General features: G+C 38.7%; 1 protein-coding gene and 1 pseudogene across 1 annotated transcript in view; one reads left to right on the top strand and one right to left on the bottom strand.

Annotated features, from left to right (window-relative positions):
- Window positions 1–1,960: 1,960 nt before the first annotated feature.
- On the bottom strand, window positions 1,961–5,472 carry LOC127206425 (heat shock protein HSP 90-beta-like; annotated as a pseudogene).
- Window positions 5,473–8,206: 2,734 nt separating this feature from the next.
- The window catches only part of Bank1 (B cell scaffold protein with ankyrin repeats 1), a 254,947-nt gene continuing 237,612 nt past the window's right edge, over window positions 8,207–25,541 (top strand). The window contains exon 1 of the mRNA XM_051166054.1: window positions 8,207–8,371. Within this exon, the coding sequence (XP_051022011.1) occupies window positions 8,302–8,371 (70 nt within the window). The 5' untranslated portion in view covers window positions 8,207–8,301. The remainder of the gene's footprint in view (window positions 8,372–25,541) is intronic.

The raw sequence follows: 25,541 nt of genomic DNA, 5'->3' as shown, positions 1-25,541 counted from the left end.
GTCTCAGCCTGTGATAATCACTCAAGGGCTGTTTGTCTTTAAAGGTTTACCCAAAGAGGACACTTCATCGAGATGAATCACACAGTACATGGTCTGTAAAAGTATCTTTTAATATTTGCATTGTATTTCCATGCTGCAGCACATTTCCTTACTTAATTTTTTTTAAAGAAAAGGTTTTAAGCTAGGTTAACTAAGTCTTAATCCTCCTGGTACAGTCTCAGAAGATTTTTAAAATTACTTATCAATATTGATTTTAATATCTCCTCAAATTTTGCCAGTAATAAATAAATTTACTAAACTTCATAGCTATTTATAAAATTCACAAACTATTCTCATTGGCACTCATAGGTTTAAATACCAAAAAAAAAAAATCATTTTTTTCAAAGTGCTTCTTATTCATACTTTTAGATATCAGACAAATTCACCATACCTTTTCTTTCTGCTATAGCTCATATTTACTCTTTGTCCTTATTGTTTTTACCAATAAAGTTTCCAGACTCAAGTTTGTGTGTCTATTCAAGCTACTATGTAGGCGGCACATGCATCTATGCCTTAAACCCATATTTATTCTTCCATACAATTTTAAACTTTTTTCCTGCTGTGGTTTTTCTTGGACCCATAAAGAAACTGTCCCTAACTGATATATTCTCTACTCTTCAACAACCTACATGATGGTTTTTATTCCCCTAAATAAACTTCAAAAACTAAAAAGTATTTTATTTGTTCCACTAATGATGGCTCAAGAGTTCTCAATATTCCTCAAAGACTTCAGGGCCTATGGACTCTAGCTTAGGTTTGCAACAGAATGTAGAGCCTTAACAATCAAGAGCCCCCAGGATGTCAAGAGGTGGCAGGAGATTTAGAAGAAGGCTTGCTGCCAGGTTCTTAGGTCACGGGACTATTTCCTGCTAAGGGATTGATGATATTTACCTGGTCTCTTGTTCTGACTGTCTGTCATATCATTTAATCTTTTGTGTGTGTGTGTGTGTGTGTGTGTGTGTGTGTGTGTGTGTGCATGCTCCCACCATGATGTGATCCTTCCTAATGGTACAACAAGGTGTACCCTTGCCATAGCTGGACCTGTGCTGTTTGGATTTTGACCCTCTAAAACTACCTCCTACACCTGCGCCAAATAATGCTTTTCTTAGTATAGTTTCAGGCCTATCATTGTAGCAACGAAACACAGGAATAAAGAATCCTCTATTCTGAAATCTTATAGGTGGTTCACTAGTGCAGGGTGGGTTCTTTGTGAGTATCATTGTCAAAGCCATGAATTGGTAGCACACAATTGGTCCCCCTCAGGGTGCTGACTGTGTAAGACTTCACAAAGAAACAATCACAGGGTCTACAGGAGGCGATGCTCTGCTACCACTGGCTTTGTGCCTCAAACATTTCTGTTACTTGATTTTGGAAAAAAAGTGGGATTTCAAAATCTTAATGACAATTCTACAATTAAAATTTTGCTTTTGCCATGTGCCTCCTTATTTTCAGCTCTTTGGAGAGGAGCCATATGTTGTTTCTTCTTGGAATGAGTGACTCTGGTTTGGACTAAAACAACTTTTACTTTTCAGGTAACAGCCTTACCTGGACTTTATTCTCAAAGCAAATGTGCTATTTTCTTGCCTAAATAGATAATAGGCTATTTACTACCCTATCAACTGTATGGGAGATGTTGAAAATATTCTCTTCTATACTCTTTTCTTTTCTCTTTCATTTTGTATACTTATTTTTGTACATTTTAAATTCCAGAATAAAACAAAACAAAACAAAAAAACTCCACAATATAAAATACCCAACCTTGCTATTCTGTAGAAGGGGATTTTCTTGCCATAAGGCACAAAACAGAATAGAAGAGATTCCTCCAGACATGAGCAGAGAGCCAGGTGGTTGAGGTCCCAGCCAAGCTCTGGGGAGAGCCATAGAGGAAGTATACAGAGGGCATGGGCTGCCCAGGGCCGCTCTATTTCATGCCAGAGGCACCTCCAGCATCCTCATGTGCGGGGATCTCATGAGGAACAGCAGCACTGGGATCATCTGCTGCTGCCTCATCCTCGTCAATGCCCAGGCCTAGTTTGACACACTTTAGATGCAGTTGGAGTGGGTTTGGGGATGCTTAAATGAGAAACCAGAGGAAAGCAGAGAAATCTCAAATATCAGCCCCCCCACCAAGTCCTTGACAGCTTTGTCATTTTGTCTGCCTCAGCCTTCTGCCACAGGGTCTCCACAACAGGGTGTTCAGGAGTGATTCCTAAGTGGGTTTTTTTTTTTTTTTTTTTTTTTTTTTAGGCATTATTCAACTCATTGTAGAGTTGTCTCAAAGTGCCTGGGCCTTCATGATCTGCTCCACTTCGGTTGTCCGGCCATAGGTGCTGGTCACAATGCAGCAGGATGAAATCACAAGCTGTTGGAGATTGTTACCTTCCATCTGTTTCTAAGGTCTCCTTCATGAGTTTGCAGAGATTCTCAGACTTTGCCTTGCTCTCGTCACTTTTTTGTTCTCTCCTACATCCTCTGGTATCCCCAGGCTTTCCTTAGTCACCGAGACCAGGCTCTTTCCATCAAACTCCTTGAGCAGCTGCACGCAGCACTCATCAATAGGCCCAGTCCTGTACACCACCTCAAAGCCACGTTTCCGCACACGCTCCACAAAGGCAGAGTTGGCCACCTGCTCTTTGCTCTCATCACTGGTACAGTAGATGGACGTCTGTGTCTCCTTCATGTGAGACACATACTCTGACCAGGAAACCATCTCATCTGCAGACTGAGAGCTATGATGGAGGAGGAGCGCAGAGAGGTGCCTATGGCTAATGGAATCTTCATGCATTCTGAGCTTTTAATTTTTTATTAAACATTTTACATATACATTTATATTATTACACATGTATGCAATAAGCTACCTATAGCAAGAAGAACTGTGACACAATCAGGAATTATATAAATGTTACATTCTTACTGTTTTGCCTATTTGAATTTGGCAGCCTTGAAGAAAACATCTTTCTGATCTTGGTGTGCCTAAAATTCTGAATGTAACTCAATATCTGTCATATCTTATCATTATCAACTTAAAACATCTATCTAGTCCCAAAAACATCTTAACCCCTAAACAACTAAGCTTAATTGTAAAAATAAACTTTTTGGTCTTCAACCCCATCAGAGACTTGGGAAGGAATAAATTTGATTACCTGAGTATACTGGGAGTGCAGGTTAGTAGCTTTCCAAATGAGAAGATGACAGAGAGACAGTTTGCTACCTGAGCAGTCACCCAAAACTCTCTATAACATTGGACCATCTCTCTATAACATTGGGTCATCAGTCTTTTGACCCAATACATGTGAGAGACATATTTGTGAGGCAGGAACTATTGAGGACTTGCTTACTCTGTCTTGGCAGAGTTTGGCTGTCGACTCTGCCTGCATCCAAGCTTGTCCTTTGTTAGGCAGAATTCTGTCTGTGGAGAACATCTTATAACATTTTTTGTAGTTCTCTTTGTCTTCTGCCAACTCAGAGGCACTGCTTCACAATGGTTTTGTGAGTGACTTTCAAGGTCTCACTCTGTTGGACCATTTCGCAGGAGATGTTCAGGTCAGGATCTTGGAGTCAACCACGCCATGGATAGAGCTGAGGTTCTCACGTACCTGCTTATTACAGTAAATCTTGTCCAAATGCCTCAGAAGCACTAGCGAGTGATTCCTGAAGGAAAGGTTCCTTGTATGAACAGAATGTACTGACGATGAGGGACAAGAACTGAGCAACTTCTGCCTGGAAGACAAGGTCTCCACGTCTTCCTCTCCATGGTGCACTTATGCAAGCACCCTGAAAGGCAAGACAAGTAGTAGTGCAGAGCAGGGTTAGGTGACTTGTGAGGCACTCTCTTTCTTTTCTTGGCTCATAGCAAGGGTCACAGTTCTAAGAAGTACTTCTCCCCCATCATCATAGCTGGTTACACAACAGCCCAAAGTGTATTATCTTTGCTTTGCTTCCTGTTGAAGCTCTTGCCTAGTCACTTCTCTTTACTTGAACATTTTCAATTTCAGTGTTTATTTACTCTTGATTATCTACAGTATAAGCTCCTTTGACAATTATATTACAACCAAGAGTATTCTGGAACATCCTAATCATCTCAAAACATGTTTAATAACATGTAATCATTTAAATTTTTTTCCACAGAATACTTTACAAAAACTGCATGGGAAGTAACATTTTTGGAAGTAAAAGCCATATCTTTCCATCCCTGTGTGCCCAGAAACTAGTATAATGTCACACTCTTTTAAAATTAATTGATAAATAATGAAAACAATGTCCTAATTATCAATCTTATAAAGAACTGAAGCAAATAGGATCCAGTTGTTAGAAAGGCATCTTTAGTGACAGTATCCCTTTTGATGGGAGAGTGGTGTGTCAGAATAGCTCACTCTGATTAAAGATATGCTTGACATTGATGAATGAAAACAAAATAAAGGATGTTTTCCTGAAATATATTTTCATAAATTCATGGTAATTCTAAATTCATGTAAGGCTTCGATTCCTCTCTCTCTCTCTCTCTCTCTCTCTCTCTCTCTCTCTCTCTCTCTCTCTCCTCTGCGTGTGTGTGTGTGTCTAAATTATCAAATAAATAGTGCCCAAATTAGGATAAATTATAACACTTCATGCTTGTTTTAGATGATAAGGAAAATATTATTCTTTGTTGGCTGCAGGGAGTGGAACTGACTAATTTAATCAGAAATTTGGGGGTTAAAGTGTAAACAAATTATCGTAGCTCACAAATCAAATGAAAGGAGCCCAAAGAAGAACTGGAGGATTTCAGGCTTCTTGACATTCAATTACTATATTTAATTGATTGATAAAACTTTGTTCTATTCACCCTCCATCTTTCCAGCAATCTTACTTTCACTTAGTGTCCAGCCAGGGGTGGGGGTTGATGGGTGGAAGTGGTGATAAGAACCACAGTAAAGGCAGAAACGTGGGTATTCCACAAACCATCCTGGATGTAACTGAAAAGCAAAGGCTGGTCTTTATCCACTGGAGCACAGAGCAAGTACTCAAGATAAGCAGAGCTGTTCCATAGGGCCTTAGCAAATACTTGCAAAGGAAATTGAATACGTAAACATATTTAGAAGAAATATTATCAGATTTTTAATATTGCACCTTTCTAACTCTTAATTTGTCACCATTGTTGTGTTTTCTGTATCTTCTGTAGACATTACCCAATATACTGGCCCCAAACAAACATTTTGATTTGTATTTATTTTTTTTAAATCTTATATCTGGAGATTACAATAGGATAGAACATCAGCCGCATTTGAGCCAACAGTCAGTGTGACATGGGAGACGGCCTACTTCCTTTAGGAAGCTTTGGGGACAATCCATAGTCTTCCATTTCCCAGCTTTGCAGTTCACCTGTATTCTGTGATTTTTGTTCCCTTCCTCAGATGTCTCTCCAATCTGTTTCTGCACCGTATCTCCTGCCTCCATCTTCCCAGTGCCTCATGATTGGTCACATTCTTACATACCTCCTTAGTCCTGGCTTATACACCAAGTCAAGTTGCTTATGTTGGCGCTATCATCTATGTAAGCACTATCTGTACAAAATCAAGGATTGGTATGTTGATATTTGGGGGGGGGCATGTTGCTCAGATTAATATTACAGAACTCAGTTAGATATGAGAAAGATTAGGGAAAGGAAGAAAGCAGCTCACCAATGACAGAAGTGCTGGTGTTGGAGAATTCCTTCACTTTCCTGACATTCTGGCATTCTGTTTTTGACCTAGAAATTAAGGGCAATGATGCCAAGATTAATAATCTAATTTAAGGTCTAAAAAAATCCAGAATCATTCATGAAGAAAAAAGTTCTGCAATTAGTAAACAGCCAGGGAGATACAGATGATTTCACTTTTACAACGAGCTGTTGCTTTAAGAAGGTACTGGCTCTGCTTTCAGTGCACAGAATTTACAAGTATAAATAAACCCACCAGCATGAGAAAAGGCATCTACTCTGTAAAGGGCACTGGGAATGAGCCATGGCAACTGCTACAGGGCACCAGGGAGCAGCTCCAGCCACCCAATCACTGTAACACAGTGTCAGTGTGATGTGGTGCTTGTATCTCCAGAGATGGCACGATGATACTCAGGCCACCTGTTTGCTGCTAGAGGAAAACATTTGTTTCAAAGGAAGAAGTCAATGGATCCAGGCGTTTGATATACTGAGAAACAAGGAACCAACTGTGGCTAGCACTTTTGTCACTCTGTGGCAGAGGTAAAAGTGAGAAACTTGCGATGATAACACACTGCTGGTGGCATTCTAACTGAAAAGGCCTCTAGCTGTGACACTTACTAAGTGCCTCTTCCCTGAGAAGAAATGTGAGCAGGGTTAAGATACACTGCCCCTAGCTACAGTTTCACTCTCTCTGGACTCAATAGCCCACTGTCAAGTATAGTATAGAAAATATCAGAAGAAGCATGTATTAAAATTATTTTATGTTATGACTAGTTGGTATTTATTAATAATTTACCAGCTCAATTTATCAACTTATCTAGGTATATATAAGTAAAAGACATAGTAGATATAAGATGTGGTGCCCTCTATGGTTTCTAATAGAGGCCTTAGAATGTATTCTCATGGATGAGAAGGGGCGAGCTACTGTTACATGTAATTATTACTATATTTGCACATGGAGTCTATGCAGTCTTCAGACATGGCCTTCCACGATCTGCTTAGAAAACAAGGAGTCAATTCTACAACTGAATTCTAGCTCTGTCCTTTACAAGTTTTAAAACCCAACTTCTCATTTATTTAATGAGGTTAAAGCATCACTGTTTTGAGGTCAAGTGCCATTAACATTGTTAAACGTTCCCATAGTGATTAGCATGCGGCATATTTTTAAATGATGACATCATCAACAGCAACAAAATCCAGAGCCATCATTAGCAGCCCTAGAAAGAAGACCTTAGTTAAGCCAGTGAACTCTGCATTATCTTACCCATGTGTACACCCATGCCATTGAAGACACAGACACTTATTTATGCAGAAAACACTAGTTTTAAGTTGGTCAAAGTTGCTGTTAAAAATTCAGTGCCCTTTCTTGCTCCCCTACAAAGACGTTATCTTTCCTCAGTATTGTATTTCTCAAAATATTAACCAAAAAGTTGTGCCCACTTCAATTTAAGCTCTTCAACTTTGCTGAAGTTCTGGGTTAGCAATCCTTCATAGATGGCAAATAACTTGTCAATATGTTGTTTCATGTGCTGGCTTACGTCATTTGCTTTACTGTTCCAAACTTGGAAACAGTACTTAAATGTACTTAAAATGACAAAATTAAGGAAATTATCATGATAGAGATAAATGTATTTAAATGATTTCCAAAACTCTCTTACATTTTACTTAATAAATTTTACCCAGCATGTGGGAAAAATTAATGATTTTATGTGACACATGGTAGTCATAGTATTCCAAAACCACTGTAAAAGACAGTTTCTGAGTCGACCTTTCTGGTTCTTTTTGAAGAAGGAAAAGAGGAGTGTGGGACCTGTGCATTACTACCACGTTTTCAAATTGATCATCCGTTATCTCCCCCTTTTGTGAGGTTTTAGTTTCATGATGTTTGATATTTGTTTATCACTAGGCTCTGAGGTAACTCATTGGTATTTCTCAGTCTTTAAAACAAGCAAGAACACAAGCAAAATTTATGTTTGAGGAGGACATGGGCTATTTAGAAACCTGTGTAATTTCTCTTTGACCTGGCTCATTTCTAAATTAGAATTAGGAAAAAAGGTTTCATCTGGGAATGAAAATCGCTCAGAAAATGAAAAGTACGGCATACAGATCTAGTCTAGAGTCTGAGTAAAATGCAATATTAAAAGATGAATACCTTTATATCTCTGTTTCTGTATCTAGCTCTCTATTAAGCAGTTCTCCTTTTTAGAAGTCTACTTTCAGTATCCTATTCTTGCAGTAGAAAAGGTCAGCATAGGAGAGAAACACAAAAGCAGGATAACAAAGTCTACATGCTGCAGATCACCTAAGTTTAAAGACAGCCTGGGTAAAGAGGGCATAAGATGAGACGCCACGACAGCTCTCTAAAACATAAGCAAGAGCAAGCCCCAAGCAGTTTCACTTCCCCCAACAAAGCCTAGCCCTAGCCTTGTGGCCTGAGCCCCTGGGCTGCATTTCCAGCAACCTCCGGCCACAGTCCCCAGGGTAGGAAGCAAGCGTCCACAGACTAGCAGATCTCAAGGGCTACAAGGGAAGTTACAGGCCTGGCCCCACCGCTTCAGTTCCCAGGCTTCTGGCTCCAACCTCCAGCGATGTTTCCTGTGGCTTCTGGCACTAGCGGCAGCAGCCAGGACCTGCTCCAGGCTGGCCTAGCGCCTCCAGGTGGGTGGTCTCATGTTTGTCAGGGCTTGGGGTGGAGAGGAAAAGATGACCTTGAAGCATTTCTGAGAATAGGGCCCACCAGTAAACAGTCTGTCCGGGAGCCACCTAGCCCAGGGTATCTTTAAATGCGGCTGGTCTGTTTTCCCCACCACCGGTGACTCTGAATGACTTCTCTGCCTTGCACTGCTCTGGGAATGCATTTCTTGTTCTCGCAGCTTCCAACACCTGCCTGTGCAACTGCTGAAGAGCTAGAACTCTTCCCGAGTGCTCCAGGAAGTGCGCAGTCCTTTCTAAAATAAAATTGCACACAGTATTAAATCTAGATCTCACCTGAAATGTATATAAATGGAGCAAAATGCCTTATTTGTAGCATCCTCGCCCATTCATCTGCCTCACCTCAATCTGTACAGAAGCACCCCCCCCCCCCCGGCCATGAACTGAGAAAAAGGAAAGAACTCAATTTGGCTGACTATGTCAGTGAGTTCACTTTCCAATGAATGTTAGGGTGGTTGCTCTGAGTTTCCTTGGGTTTTATTTTCAGATTCATTTGCGAGTCTGAGAGTCAGCATTAAAAATGGTTAGCTTTGGTAAAGAAATTTCACCAGAATATTAATTATTGTAGAACGTGTCCCTGATGAGATATGCAGAAAGAAATTATTTATTAATTTATTTTATTATTAAGAAATATTGCCTGAAATTATTTTAATTTACTAGGCAGTTAAGTTCCTCACAGCATTTCTCTTTCCTTTAGGTGGAATGGTTTTGGCTTTAGTTGCCTTAAGATCTAATCCACTTTTAATAAATGTGAAGACTTGTTTTTCAGTGAAAATGGAGAGTGTATTTATAACAATGAATGATGACCTGAGACAACTTGAAATCAGTGATGGAGGGGACACACAAATGGTGGACACTGGCACTCTCCATCACAGCTCAGGGTCTTTGGCAAAGTAGCCACTGCAAGCAAACGCACAGAAGCCATCACTCTTTTGGACCCTGAACAAGTGACCTCTTTGTAAGTTTAGTTTAGGCCATTCCAGAAGATGCCTTTTGATTGACTGAATCTCACGTTAGAGCATAGAGACAGTGGTTATTCTGAGCAACATGGGTGATATGAAGAAACCTTAACATCTCTCTTGTTATCAGTTAAATTTTTTTCTATGCAGTTTACTAAGTGTACACAACACGTACAGTCAAGTCTTATCCTCCCTTTCCTGCCACCCTGTCTGTCTTACCTTCTCCATGGAAATCTCCTTCTCTGGGTCATGTCTACTACTTCTATTTTGTGACCCATAGAGGTGAACCATGTCCCATGTAAGCATGATTTGAAGGCTGTCCTTGGTGGCTGGTAACTCACTAGTAGGTACCCAATTAAAGATGGTGACTCCCCATCTCTCAGAAGGAGGAGTGACTCACTGGGTCTCTTTCCCTCTTTATCTGGCTTATTAAGTAGAGATCACTTATGTGAGACCTTTTTCTCAGCACAGAGTTGACGTTAGCTTAACATAGCATGGGGGCTCAGTTGGTGCAACTGCATCCTTTCTGAGAGAAGAAGACTGCTACTCAGAGAGAGACTTTCCATGTTCACACAAGCAGTGAGTACCAGAACGTTATCCAGCCATCAACTCACCAGCCACCGTGTGTCTCCCCACACGTAGCTGTGTAGCAATAAACATGAAGAGGTAAACATGTTTTGACACCCGTGAAGACACTGCTTGTAATGACCGCATCTACACATCCCCAAAGCTGTGCTTACCATTAAGTGTCCAATTAGTCCTTCAGTGGCAGATGGCAAGGTTCAGTCACCATTACTAAAGCAGAGTAAATAAAATGTACAATGGATGGACATTTAATTTAAAATGTCTTTTGATTTATATTTAACTAGATATGGTTTATTAAGGTCAGAAAGGGGACCCTTCCCCTGTTTCGTTCTGAAGCTAATGCTTTAAAAAATTTTTTTAAAACTGCGAATGCCAGGCAATGATAGTGTCTGCCTTTAATCTCAGTACTCAGGAGATAGAGGCAGGTGGGTCTCTGAGTGCAAGGCCATCCTAGTCTACAGAGCAAATTCTGGGACAGCTAGGGATGCACAAAGAAACTCTGTCTTGAAAAACAAACAACAGACAGACAGACAGATAGACAAACAAAACAAACAAAAGCAAAACAAAGAACCAAAACAACAAAAACAAAAACAACCACAAAACTTGCTACCTTCCTCAGGAGCTACTCATTAAAGTCCAAATTATTTGTCTCATCCTTTAAAAAAAGTTAGTTGGTATTATTCGTCCCATGATTCCCATAAAAACAGAAAACATTAAGACTAGAAACAGTGTGTATCCCTACTCCCAGCTGCCAAGTGCCAGGCCACAGCTGTCATCAAGCAGCTTGGCCACCACTGTTGTGAAGCATGCCTGCCTAAATCTGTCCCCCTCAGGGCAGAGGATTCCCAGCTCTTTCTGCAATTTGTCCTATGAAGCAAACCCCTGGTTCTACTCACGTACCAGGCAAAACTTGGTTTTATAGAGTAGCATTGAAAGGGTCCAATTAGGTCACCTGAGCTGAGAAATAAAGAAGAAACCCCTTTAGACAATTTTTCACTTAAGTAGGAAATAATTCAGTAATATGTAATTACTAAAGAGGCTAGGCCTAAGCGTCAGGACGTCAGGGTGACACTGGAATGGCAGAGGACTTTTCTACTGCACACACTTTTGTGAGCACTGCCCACCCGTGGTGTCTCCAGAGGCAGACTGTCTCAGACCCAGATTCTTGATTTACCTTCACTGTGATCATGGGCAATCCCTTTACAGTTGTTTATTAAGAAGCAGAACCTGGAGAAATAGTAACACATATTTGGAAGTTGCTTTTGAGAATTAGAATAAAAGAGAAAGTGCAGGAGGCATCCTCCTTAGGGTGCCATAGATGTTGCTTTAATTATTAGGACATTGTTTAATAGTGTATTTATCTATTTAAAAGAGGCGTTTCTGCTGGCATCACAGTACAGGCTGTTAATACCAACCCATGGTAGGCTGAGGTAAGAGGAGAGCCTGGGCTACATAAGAAATTCCAGGGCATCCCTGAGCTACATGACGAACCCCTGTCTCAGAGAAGCAAAAAAGGTAAAAGTTTACATTGAAAAGCCTTTTCATCTGGCTTTGTAGACAGCTTAATGACTAAGTAATTTGAAAACTGGAAAAATGAGAAGGCTTGGCTTCCTGTGTGAGATACTGTCACGTTCGTGGGGAAACATATGGTGAGAACTTCAGGAAAAGAAGCAGAGGAATCCACACTGGGAAGAACCAAGGGCAGATGGAGTCAAAGAGTATAAAGCTGGAGCAGATTTCATGAAATTACAAAAGAAATTGAATAGGTGAAAATCTATTTCCCGCCTCATAGAGTACCAGTTGTTACCCAGTTTAGCTAATACATAATTTAGGTGAAAGTTAAGTTTCAAAAATTGTGAAATATTTTAAATTCCAGTAATATTTTAAATTATTTGAAGAATAATAATCTGCCTTGTCAAAATATTTACTGTTAGTTTAAAATTTTTCCAATCTAAAGCCAGGCATGGTATTATATGCCTTTTAATCCCAACAGGAGGGAGACAGAGGCAGAGAGATGAATTGGAATTCAGGGCTAACCCAGTCAAAACTTAGTGAGATTCAACACAGCTAAGGGTACACTGTGAGACTCTGTCTTTAGGTGCCTCACATTTGACCATGTCCCCTGGAGGGGGAGACCTGGTGGCACTCAGAGGAAGGACAGCAGGTAGCCAAGAAGAGACTTGATACCCTATGAGAATATATAGGGGGAGGTAATCCCCCTCAGGAACAGTCATAGGGGAGGGGAATAATGGGAAAATGGGGGGGGGGAGGCATGGGAGGATACAAGGGATGGGATAAACATTGAGATGTAACAAGAATAAATTAATAAAAAAAAATCTATTAAGCAGGTGTGGTGGTGCACACCTGTGATCTCAGCACTTGAGGAAGCAGAGGCAGGCAGATCTCTGCGATTTTGAGGCCATCCTGGTCTTCAAAGCGAGTCTATAACAGCCAAAGCTACACAGAGAAAGCCCCCATAGCCCCCGGTGTTGACTCTGTTTCTTAGCAATTAAACTTTATTATACAACCCAACTAGCTTATACAAGAAGGAAAAAGGTTAAAGGGACAAAAGAGTGAACCTTCCGGTAGCTGTTCCACGGGACGGGTCCTTAGGTGTCTCTCTGGCCTGCGTGCTGGTCCAGCTCGTCCGCTGCCCCCGCACGCTCTCTCTGTAGCCGACTTTGTTATTCTCTCTTTTCCAACTGCCTGAGTCATGTGGGAAGGACCGGCTCCTTCTCCCGGTGAGGGTCCATTAGAAAGACATTAGTCCCAGGTGGGGTTCCCAGGTCTGCTTCCTGAATTCCAGACCCAAGATGGCTCCACTCAGTCTTTCACAAGGTATTCATGGGGTGCCCCAAGGGTAAAACCCGCTAAGACTGCTCCCACCTGTGACAAAACTTAATCCTTCCCAAACCCTGGAAATTATTTAAACTAAGGATCATGGTATGTATGTTGGGGGAAGTGGTGGTGGCTCAGTGGCTCAGTGGGCAAAGTACTTGCCATCAAACCCAATGACTTGAGTTTGATATCTAGAGCCCACATGGTGGAAGGAGAGAACTGACTGGAGCAAGTCATCCTTTGACCTTCATAGACATGAACCACGGCACACATGGCAAACAAGGTACACATGCAGAAACACATGGTATAGAACTTTAAAAAAAAAATGCAAGTAAGGAACATCGTCCTGGCCACACGTAAGGTGCATATGTCAAAGATGTTAACAGTTTGTCTGTTGTTGCCTAATGCTTTGAGTTTCATTTGTTATTCTATTACACTATTTTTGGTTGTCAAATATCTTACGATGATTTGGGAAGCAGCTATGAAATAAGAATAGGGAGGGGAACTACTTTCTAGGCACCCTTGTTGAAATCCAGGTTATTATTGGACATCGTATGTGTTTAGCTTCTAAATATATAAAAATGGCAGCTATGCTTTACTGCTGATGTTCAGCTGGTCCACGTGCTGAGAAGTGTCAGATGCTGTAAGGGATTAGCTGTAAGTCCTCAGAAGAAAATACAAGCCCCTAAGTCTTTCACACTTCTAGCCTGCCCTGAGCTTGCTTTATATCTAGTTCTTTAGAGTAAGTTTGTCTTATAATATTGTGCACTGTAGCGTAGCTTCCTTTCTTTTAAGCTCCTCTGCCATGTTTGCACGTTGGCAGCTCCCATTGCTCCATTTTTAGGATCTGAAGCAAAAAGTACAAGAACTGCTCCTCACTAGGGATTCCATTTGTCCTCCTCCCTCCTCCTTCCTCGCCACCCCTCTTCTCTATTCTCCTCATCCTCCTCTTCCTCCCACTGTTGGTTTTTTTCCATCTTATTTATGAAGACAAGCTTTATTTTTTCCCAAAGTAATCATTCTCATCAATTTTTATCCCATGTTTTTAACTAACATTCAGAGGAATATACTAGTGTGAAAAAAGCTTGAACATGGTGGCCTTCTTTCAATGTCTATTTCATAGTCATATGAAATATAGTTCATGTTACCTTGATCAATATCAGGACACTAGCATCTCCTTTGAACAATTCACATTGTTCAGTACGATTATAAGAATATATTGTACTTTATTGTTCATAGTGTTCTTTAATTTGTAAAAAATCATTTAAACCATTAAAATAAAAACATTTAAGCCCTAAGCTACCATGGTTTTAGGAGGACTGAAGAAGCACAGAAAGTATGATTCTAAGTCGCTCAAGTTGCAATTGTCTTGTCACTGCCAGAATAATCTATAAGGTTTATGCATTTGTTAAAAAGAATGTATGGGTCACACGTTTGGGGTTTAAGCATACATAGCTTTAAATCTTTAGAGACATGTTGATCTTAATAAAGCGAGGGAAGCTTTAAAAGGAATTGTGATGCTGAGGAGATTATGGGTTTAGGGTCTGATAATACTAGGGAACAGAAATCTCACAGCAAACTCCTGATCCTCTGGCTCTTACAATATTTCTGCCCCATCTTCTACAATATTTCCTGAGTCTCAGGTGTGAGAGTGATTTATAGATGCATCAATTGGTTATTCAGTGCCAAACACCTATCCCTGAAAACATAAGTACAAGTAACAGTATACTGATATAAGAAGTTATATTTAGGAATATATATATATATATATATGCATGTAATAACAATTAGTGAAAAGGAGGCCATGACTTTGAAAGAGAGCAGGGAGGAGTATGTGGGACTGTTTGGAAAGAGGAACAGGAGGAGAGAAATGTTTTAATTATATTACAATCTCAAAAATTTCCACAAATGAACAGAAAGAAAAATAAAAGAATTGTGATGGTGAGTTTTGTCAATTTGACATAAGCTGGAATGCTCTGGGAAGACTCTCACTGAAGGCTTGTATAAATTGGGTTGTTCCTTGGGACTGTAAGTGGGAGGTTGTCTTGATTTAGCTGATGTGGAAAGACCCAGCCAACTCTGGGTGGTACCATACCCTAGGCATGAGGTACATAGGAGTAGAGAAAGAAGCTGAACTACAGCAAGCAAGGGAACATGTGCACATCCATTTCTCTCTGTTCTTTATGTGACTATTTGAGGTTTCTACCTTGACTTCCCCATAAAGGTGAATGGTGACCTAAAATTATAAACTGAAATAAACCTCTTTTTACCCTTAAGTTTTTTTGTCAGGGTATTTTATCACAGCAACAAAAACAAGACTATAACAAAAAAAATTCCAAGGCTCATGATATAGAAAACTTGAAGTATCATGAAAGTGTCACTCAGTCCAGTAACAATAGATATGAGAGAATTTTGAGATTGAAACTTAAATAATATTTAGGTTGAGGTGTCAAGCAACTCATTTTAGATTATATATATATATATCAGAAATGTAGTTTAAGGTAGAGGTAGATAATTGGAAATATGAAAATTGGGAGACATATGATATTTGTGTTTGTCAACATTTTATCACTGTGACAAATATTCAAGAGAAGGCTGAAAAGGAGAAAAGGTTTATTTTGACACATACTTCCAAAATTCCATACATATATGGCTGGATCCACTGCCTCTATCTTATAGTGCACTCCCTACTTTTTCCTCTGGTACTTTCAGAGTTTCAAGTCTTATGTTGAGTTTCTTGATCCATTTAGATTATTTTTTTGAGGTGAGAGATACAGATCTAGTTTCCTTCTTCATCCTGTAGTTATCCAATATTCCCAGCATCATTTGCTGAAGGCGCTGTCTTTTCTTGAGTATGGGTGTTTGTTTGCATGCTTGCCTGTTTTACCATCTTCATCAAAAATTAGATGACTGCAAGGCAAAGGAGGGCACAGGCATATAAGAGAATCCACTACTGATGTTTTCCTAAATGAGCATGTATTGAAACTATCTTCTAAGTATGTATGTTTATATAGATCTCATGCAGGTCTTACCCTACACAAGCCTTATTTGGCAGTGAATGGTGGCCAAAGCCAAGGCTCAAAACATGATAAAGTGATGAGAATAAGAGCCCTAAATAGAAAATCTAAATCACCCACTGCAAAGCTTAGGAGCATTGTGGAAGAGTGGGTGCAAAGACAAACTTGTAGGATGGTGAAGAATACTCTAAATAATTTTCTTCTGGAAGCACATGGTCATTGCAATCATGAGCACACAGGAGCTGTGACCATCTGCACAAGACATGAAAGGAGGAGGGATAAGAAGAAAGGATTGGGGTGGGAACAAGAGAAGACAATGTGTATGAGGGAATCGTGATCACAACTCACTGTTTACAAGCAAGAAATAGTCACAAATATTAAACATTGATAAAATAAAAGGAGGGTAAAGGAGAAGATGATCCATAGTGTTAATATCTGTTAAAGTTAACAGATTAAGCCTAAGAACACATCTATTGATTTAGTGATTCTGGCAAGGAATCAAATAGTGATGTCTCCAAGGAGTCAGAATAGTAGCTTGGGGAATAAACTGCAGATGAGAACATGCCACTGGCTAATGAGGGCTGCTTTTATAATACAGGGAAGGACTCAGGAACTGGTTTAAGGACTGGGCATGAGCATCAGAAAAATGTTTTCTTGTAAAGTCCCCAGAATATTTTTCTGAAGTTAATTTGTATTTCTTTTTTGTTTGTTTGTTTGTTTCTTTCTTTCTTCCTCCCCCTTGTATATGCCCATAGGATATCAAGTCTCTTCTTGGCAACCTGCTGTCCTTCCTCTGAGTGCCACCAGGTCTCCCCCTCCAGGGGTCATGGTCAAATGTGGGGCTTTTTACTGATTAAATTGAAATAAACACACACACACACACACACACACACACACACACACACAGAGGAAACTGTTTGATCAACCGTTCACAGGCTGGAATTTGAGTGTCCTAATCACCCCAATAGCTATCTCAATAAATCCAGAGGTGTGAATAAAAGGTTTTCATTTATATTTTTTAAATCAGTGCAGCTCTGGTACTCAAAGGCTGCTGGGATCCTGCCAAAAGGAATCTTCCTTTGTGGAAACTTTCAGAACAAATTCTGTCAGTTCTGTAAGGAATCCATGTTGGATGAACTAGACTTTCTCGTAGGTCTAAGCACTCTTCCCACTGCTCTTCTTCCTCCTGTTTTGATTTTGTCAATGATTCTGGAACTCCTTTTCCTCCTTTCCTACCTCTTTTGTGTGTGTGTGTGTGTGTGTGTGTGTATGCATGAGCGTTTTGTGAACCTTACTTGGGCACACTGTTAAACTGCTCCATAGCTGCATTTTCTATAGATAATCTCTTTCTTTTTACCCAGGTTAGAGTTCATGGGCCATCATCTCCATTCCATCTTCCACCTTCTCACAGGCTTCTGCTCCTCAGTACTTCTCTTTCTGCCACCATCACTTGATCAGAAGCTGCAGCTCTGAATAAGTCCATCCAACTGCATTCATTCATTGCATCTGAATCTGAGAGGTGAACAGTTTTGCCTAAAGGCTCATTTGGTGAAGTCAGTGATTGTATGTTTTGGTATATCTTGTTGCATGCTATAATAAGAGATGATAATAAAAGACAGTGAGGACAAAAGTGTATTCCTTCAAAAGGTCTCAGTTTTCCCATGACTCAGAATGAGAGCCACCTGATGTGCTCCCTACCTGTTGATGGCTACAAACCTCTCTGCTGTGCTGCTTACCACCATAATCACTACCCTTGTAGCCATTAGGAACTTGAAATGTGGCTTTTAAATTTTGGAATATGTCATAACTATTAAACAAAAGCTTTCAAAGACAACTAAGAAATAAAAGGTACACGCTCCCACTAATTTTTACATGTTGAAACCACACATTGAATTTATTGGCTTAAATAAATGTATCACACAATTCATCAAATTAATCACCTTTCCTCCCTCTGCTTTCCTTTATGTTAAAAAAAAAAACTCATTCATTTTAAATGATAATTAAGTCCCCTATTTATATTCATTCATTTGGGATAATTATACTGATGCTTGTTTTTATTTAGATCGATTCAAATGTGGGGTCTGCACACACTTGGCTGAGCAATTTTTTTTATTTATCTTAAAATGCAATTCTTTTATATCTGAAATGGTTACCACATATTTTAAAGGACTGTCATAATAATTAAGTGCAACTCTATGTGTAAATTGTCTACAGCATTCCTAGCAGTTGCCTAGCAAATGGCAAATATTTCTTTGATCATAGGATAGTGATCTCTCTGTTAGTTGAGGGAATGTGTTTATGTGGCTCATTTTCAGTACATGTGTCATGTGCATATGAGTTTGAGGACTGACTGAGCATCTTTCACAAATGATTTTTTCTTATTCTCCTGATTATTTTTCATTTCTTTGTTGAGCATAATAATTTCTCAAACATATATAACTCAACTGTTCACTAAAAAGTGAACTTCATAAAACCAAGGATCTGCCCAAGAAACATATTGTGCAGAATTGTGTTTATATGCAAGGAAAATGGTGATTATGTCAAGTTTCTTATTTGGTAATACAATTATATTTAGACACAATTTTTAAAGGAGAATGTAATTTTACTTTTTATTTTTGGAGAAAACACACTATCCTGTATATTTATTGTCCCCTGCCATATTGAAATAATGGGATGGTAACTGTTGCTTTAAAATTTAAAGACATTAGAACCAATGCATTCCTAGTGTCAGGCTTCAAGTAAAAGCAAATACTGAGAGTTGTACAGGTAGGTTCAGAATTGTTTAGAAAATAGATTAAATAATTTAATCTACATAGGATATAAAATATAGAGCATAAAGCAGACCTTTGTAGACCAAGGATAATAAAACGGCTCCTTAAAACAAGTTTCTTTTTTGGGTAACATATGAAGAATTATGAAGAATTATAATTTTGAGAAGAAAACCAGGCCAGCTCCTGCATTTCATCAGTGAGAGCAAGTCTGTTGAGAAGTTCCCAGTTAGAATACATTACGTTTCTTCTCTGTAGGAAAACAGAAGGTTCATCAAAATGCTCATTGTGTTTATTTGCATAGTTTCCTTATTTTATGAGCCCCTGACATCTTTTTCGTATTTTGTGCATGACATGAGTGTCTCTCTTAGTAGGTGTTGGGCATTTAATAACCCCAGTACAAGAATATTTGTGTCCTCTCTCTCTCTCTCTCTCTCTCTCTCTCTCTCTCTCTCTCTCTCTCTCTCTCTCTCTCTCTCTCTCTCCATAAATTAAAGAAAATATTTCAAGCCTGGGAGCATAGCTTTGGCTGTGTAACTGATATGAACATGGCTAGGTGAGTATGTGGGCAGCCATGTGGGACATTCCCAAAAGTCACCCATACTTTCCTATCTGATGGTGATGGCCTGACACCTTTCAACTCATATTTCTAGGGCTTTATTCCTTCAGGATTCTGTCCTTGAAACTGTATTCTCTAACAGATATGCTCCTAATAATAAGGATGCTGTGGTATCCAAGTCCTAAATAGATACATGTTAGGATGCTTTGATCTAAGAAATTCTGCACCTAGTGATGTTTCTGGTTTCCTCCAACCCAGCATGTCAGGGTCATATTTGACTGTGGCTGAGCTGTTATTATAATGCTGGCAGACAAGTGTTATTTTTCTGTATTGTCATCATCTTTCTTAAATGGCAAATTGTTTTTCAAAAGAGGCTTGGCTGTTGCTGTTTTCTTTAGCACAGTGCATACTGTGATGTAAATACAATTTTGATCCTTTCTTGTCTCTCACATTTTGGTAAGAGAGAAGAAAGCTTAAAATAGGAATGAGACCAGAGTAGTGGTGTGGTAGGGAGGAAGATGTTGACTGGCTGAGTAGACCAAACACAGTATTTTCGGCCTAATTCCTTAGTGCCAAGGTCCAACAACTCAGGATGAGTGTCGAGTGTCGGATGTTCTAGAGACAAAAAAAAGAATCAGAAGATGATGGCAGGTTAAGGAAAACAAAGTCTGAGAATGAAAGAAAACAAGGAAAGTATATCAGGGATGCTGAATATAAAAAACTATTTGTGGACATATGTTTATACAGGTGTTCTTTAAATAGCATGCATGCACCTAAATGTGCTAATGATTTTGTAGGGATTTTCACATTAAACTGTAAAAACCTACTACCACTGTGTCCATCATATAAGATATGTATGAAAAATGAGATTTCACTCACTAAAATACTCTAGAATTAAGAACAATCTGATCAGAGTGGCCACAAGCAGGTTGATTCCTTGTTAGAAATGTTTGTCCCTAAGCCATGTGTGTAAAGACAATATATGGGCCATTAAGAGCCACTCAAGTCAATTATTGTTGCAATCTTTTCCTACTTAAAATAGCTGCAACTAATTACTGCAATAAATTTAGGAAGAGAATACATCTTATGTTTTGTAGGTTAACTTAGCAGGCTATGTAGAAGTAACTTAATACCACAATAACCTTTATTACTTCAAATAAATAAAGTGGGTACTCCTTAAAGGAGGCACAGAATTCTGGCTGCAGTTGTGTAAAGATACCACATTCACAGATGCTGGTTAGTGAGCCAGTAAGGGTGACAGAGCATAGCTAACTACATTCACAAAATGAAGTCTTTTTCTTAAATTCTTCTTGTTCTTGTTCTTGTTCTTGTTCTTGTTCTTGTTCTTGTTCTTGTTCTTGTTCTTGTTCTTGTTCTTGTTCTTGTTCTTGTTCTTGTTCTTCTTCTTGTTCTTCTTCTTCTTCTTCTTCTTCTTCTTCTCCTCCTCCTCCTCCTCCTCCTCCCCTCCTCCTCCTCCTCCTCTTTCTCCTCCTCCTCCTCCCCTTCCTCCTCCTTTCTCCTTTCAAGATATCTTGAGTACCACATTTCTGAATATTCTTAGAATTCTGGAGTTTCCTCTGTTGGCTAATCTTTTTTTGTGTGTGTAAAATTTTTTTTTCTTAATAGCAAAACTTCCTTTGATTATAAAAAGAACTTTTAAAAAAGAAAAAAAAACATGATGCTGTTAGTACTTAAGCCATTTCTCAATAGCAAATTAACAGTTAATTTGATACTAAATATTATAGTTGTTTTTACTAAGATATGCATAACCTTTAAATATAACACAATTTTAACTAATTATGGATATATTCCACAGTAAATAAAGACCAAAAGAATGTAGTTGAAAAACAAATGAAATCTTGTAACCTGTATTATTTAAAATGTTAACACACTTTACTTTTATCTTTCTAAAATATATGAATCAGGAGCATAACAGAAAATACACAATCACAAAGTATGTTAGGAAACACCCATAGTCTGCCTAGTTCATATTTTAAACAGTTCATGTCTTCTAAATTTTATTTTAATTTAAATGACGTATTTATTGTGCAGGTCCAGTGGATAAAATTCACAACCTTGCTTATGCTAGGCACATCCTCTACTACTGAGCTAAATTTCAGCTATTCTCTTTGTTTTAGTGGGATTAGCTTAGATACTTTAATGTTACATTTATGTGGCTGTTTGGTGAAATGTCATCCAAAATCAGAAAATCCACAACAGCTGATCCCACAAAAGAAAAAACCACTATGTGTATAAAATTAGGCTTCATTAATCTAAAGATGATTGCATCTGTTTTAATAGTATGGAAAACATGTTTGCATTTGACCGAGTTCTGACTCTGTCGCTAATGGACCTTCGCCTCTTACAAGCATCAAACTCCTCAAGTTCCTAGGAGGCATTATGTGTCAAGGGTCACATTATTGTTCGTGATGGCACTTGACTCATGTTAGAGATTGATTTGATACATTTTAAAAAGAAGAATGGCATAAAAGTGAAATGGTTTTTAGTAGGTTTGTAGAATTGATATTTATGAGAACAGGTGGACTAAGGACTATAGCCTTATATGGTACATTTATATATTGCTTATTTATTCTTCAAGGACTTATTTATTTTTATTTTTTACCTTCGTTTTATTGTGATCCTCCTGTGCCATTTTTAAGTGAAATATGAATGGGTAATGTGGGCAATTCTGTTAATTTCATCTTCACAGTAACTCAAATGACTTGAAGGCCCTGTGCTTGCAGAGGTCTGAGTTATTCAGTGGTGAGAACTGGCTAGGAAGGGCAAGAAGCAGCTGAGTGTTATCTCCTAAGCCTGGGTATAACTTCTGAAGCATGGACACTCTTCCGAGAAAGTCACCACTTCTTTCTAAAGGCAGTCTAAAGACTCCAACACAGTCCCCTGAGAGCCATACTCCACTAACCTCAGTCACTCTCACGACCCTTTCTCCAGACTTGGAATAATTAGCCCTTCACTTCTTAGTCATGGGCTTTCTGTTTAAGAAGAAAGTCAGGAGAAAGCAGGAGGGAGGGAGGAGTGGGAGAATACAAGGGATGGACTAACAATTGAGATGTAATATGAATAAATTAATAAAATATTTTTTTACAAATAAAAAAAGAAAAAGAAGAAGAAGAAGAAGAAGAAGAAGAAGAAGAAGAAGAAGAAGAAGAAGAAGAAGAAGAAGAAAGAAAGAAGAAGAAGAAGAAGAAGAAGAAGAAGAAGAAGAAGAAGAAGAAGAAGAAGAAGAAGAGAGTCCCTGGGATGGTTAAATGATTAAAGGCATTTTTCACCAATGCTGATGACCTTGCCCCAGCCTCTGATGGTCACTGGGTCCCATATGATGGAAGGAAAGAACCAACTCCTGCAAGTTGCTCTCTAATCACCACATGTGTATATCTCTTCAAGAAAAGGAAAAAATTAATATACATCAAGTGATTTTTACATATATATGTATATACATATATAACCTTAATTTTTTCATTATATATATATATATATCTTATATGTGGTGCTATGTGATAAGTCCATTTTCATATGTTGTCCATTAAACAACATAATGTCCATTGAAGAAGCCCCCACACCACCCCATTTGCCCTTCTCTTTTCATTTCATTTCCCCTCCAGTGAGTTCTTTTGCTCTCCTAATCAGTTTCACTTCTGCTTTTATGTTGTACATACATACATGATTTTATGTATCTATTTAAAATCTAGAACCACATACAAGAGAAAACTTTTGATAGTTGTCTTTCTAACACTAGTTGAACTTAATAATGCTTATAACCAGTTGGACCCATTTTTTTCAAAAATGACTTAACTTCATTCTTGGAGCATTCAAGTATACAGGTTGAACACCAAATGATGTTGAGAGCATCATGGCTAAAGACAGGTTTTTGGTATGTTAGCTTTCTCTTTCCTCAGTGGTGCTGGAGTTCTTGTAGTCGCAGGAGAATTTCTAGATCACAGATGGTCCCCGTAAGGATCAGGATTGGAGATATGCTTGAAGGGGATGGACTTTCTCCTTCTAAAACTCTCTACCACTGTACCTCCAAAAGTCTGTAGCTCATCCACAAATGTTTTTTAAAAGCAGATTTCTCTCACCAAAGAACTGAGATGCATCTTGAGCTAGTGCCTACACATGTGAGACACAAGAAAAAATGCTCTGATGGTTCAACTCTTCTAATTCTTACAACTGTGGGACTTTGTAGGCAGGTGATCTAGGTATAGAACGTCTGTTATTCGTTTAAGGTCATCTAAGTATGCAATGATAGAGCTGGCATAGAATCCAGGGCAGCTTGAATCTAAGACCTTGACCTGAATATCAGTTTCTCTCTGAAATATACTCCTTTCATTATCACACAAATATCCACTTCCATATCAGGAAGTTGCTCTGCCCATCTGGACTTCTCAATTTTTCTAGTAATTAGTACTTCTCAGAGTAGTAAAGTATTTGATGTACAAAACGATATTGTTAACTAAATGAACATTGTTACAGGGACATTCTTTACAAGAACCAATAAACATAGCTTCCAAATGATTATTGCAAAAAAGCAAATTTTGTTTTTCTCAAAGTGCTTGTAAGTGAATGAGGTAACAGAAAAAGCTAGTGTAATGCTATTTAAAAAAAACGTGTTTTTAATGATGGCCATTGGGGTATTTAAAATCATCAGAGCTGTAATACAGATGTGATTAAAACACGCTGTAAAATGTTAGCAATAAAGAGTCCTTTAGAAACCCACTGTTTCTAATTTGCATCTGCCTAATGTTTGGCATCCTCAAAGGAATTTCCAAACCCCTACTAATTGACTCTTAGAAAAGCCTTCTAATGTATCATTTGCTTTGACTCAATGGGAAATCTAAACAATGATCATTTAAGCTATTTAATCAGCATTCTCCTATAAACACTGAAGAGCAGCCACGGCAGCGAGCATGCTGCGTCTGTGTTATTCAGAAGGCTTCAGGGCAGGGGCAAAAGGAACTAGAGGTAAAGAAGTATTCAGATGGTGTGCTAGACAAAGAACCCCCAAATCTAATGGTGTGCTAGACCGAGAACCCCCAAATCTAATGATGGTGCTAGACAGAGAATCCCTTTCCTGGTCCTGTGAATATGTCAGGTTATGTGGTCAAGGAAGATTAAGACGAAGATTAAGATGTAGACGAAGTGAGGATTGCCAGTAACTGCCTTTGAGTTAGAGAGCTCTGATGCACTATCCAGAAGGGCTCAGCGCCATCATAATATCCTCAGAGGCACAGGAGGGAGTGCTGGAGGACTGGCTGCCTACGAAGGGATTGGACAGATGTTTCTTGCTTAGCTGAGCCATGAATGGTGCTGTGTTCTAGACAGCAGTAAACAGAGTTAACTGCATTCTTTCTGAAGGCCTCCAGAATAACTTAACCTTGCCAGTTGCTGACCATAGCCCACAAGAGCCCTTTCTCTTTCTGCAATGGCTGTCAAGACAATAAATTTATGTTACTACTCCATATTTGGAACTTTGTGTAGAAGTAATAAGAAACTAAAACAAATCTCTTGTAAACTCCACAAAGAGGGTTGAGACAGTAGGAATAACAGATACAACTTGGCCATCAGGTATTCATATTCCAGTCTGGCTACAAATCTGAAGCATGAAAAAATAAACTTTGATAAAATATGACGAGTGGATCAATGAAACTCTTAGAGTTACTTTGGCAAGATTCATAATGGAAAGGTTTTTTTTTTTTTTTTTTAAATAGCATTCATAGTGTTTCAATGTTCAGATAAAGAGAAAGGCCTATTACTCTGGCTGGGTTATGTTATAAAAATAATGCATGTATAATATAGAATAGCTAATAATCTAAGAGTATAATATATCTCAGTCATCCACTCAAAAGTAATTATTGATAACACACAGTGCCAATTGTTTCTAATCTTCAATTTACATTTTAATTCATGGTACATTTTCAGGGTGATTTTTCAAATGTCAATTTTTTTTACAAGTATAGGGATGGTTTTCAAAAAATAGTATTTATAAATTTAGACATTTTTGATTTGGCAATTTTTCAATTCAGCATTTTTGATATGTAAGGACTTAACAATGTATTTGCTCCAAAGGCAACTATATAGTAACAGTTGGTTAATAAGGTGAGAATAGTTTTCCTTAATCACAGGTTCTTTTCTTCCTTTCATTATGGAGACAAGTTCTCACTATGGACCTAGATTTTCCCTGAGCTTGTAATCTCCCTGCCTCAGATGCGCTGATTATAGGAATTGAACGCCATCCTGCTTCCCTCAGCCATATGTCTTTATAGATTGAAATGAATTGCTGTAGTATAATAAATGCACATTGACTCGTTTCATTTTATAATACATCACTCCCTTAAAGGCAAGACTTAGCCTTCATTTTACTTTTATCTCTCT

This window comes from Acomys russatus, chromosome 23, assembly GCF_903995435.1.
Source record: "Acomys russatus chromosome 23, mAcoRus1.1, whole genome shotgun sequence".
NCBI lineage: Eukaryota > Metazoa > Chordata > Mammalia > Rodentia > Muridae > Acomys > Acomys russatus.
Note: the sequence above shows the minus strand (reverse complement) of the source record. Positions and strands in the feature narration are given on the sequence as shown.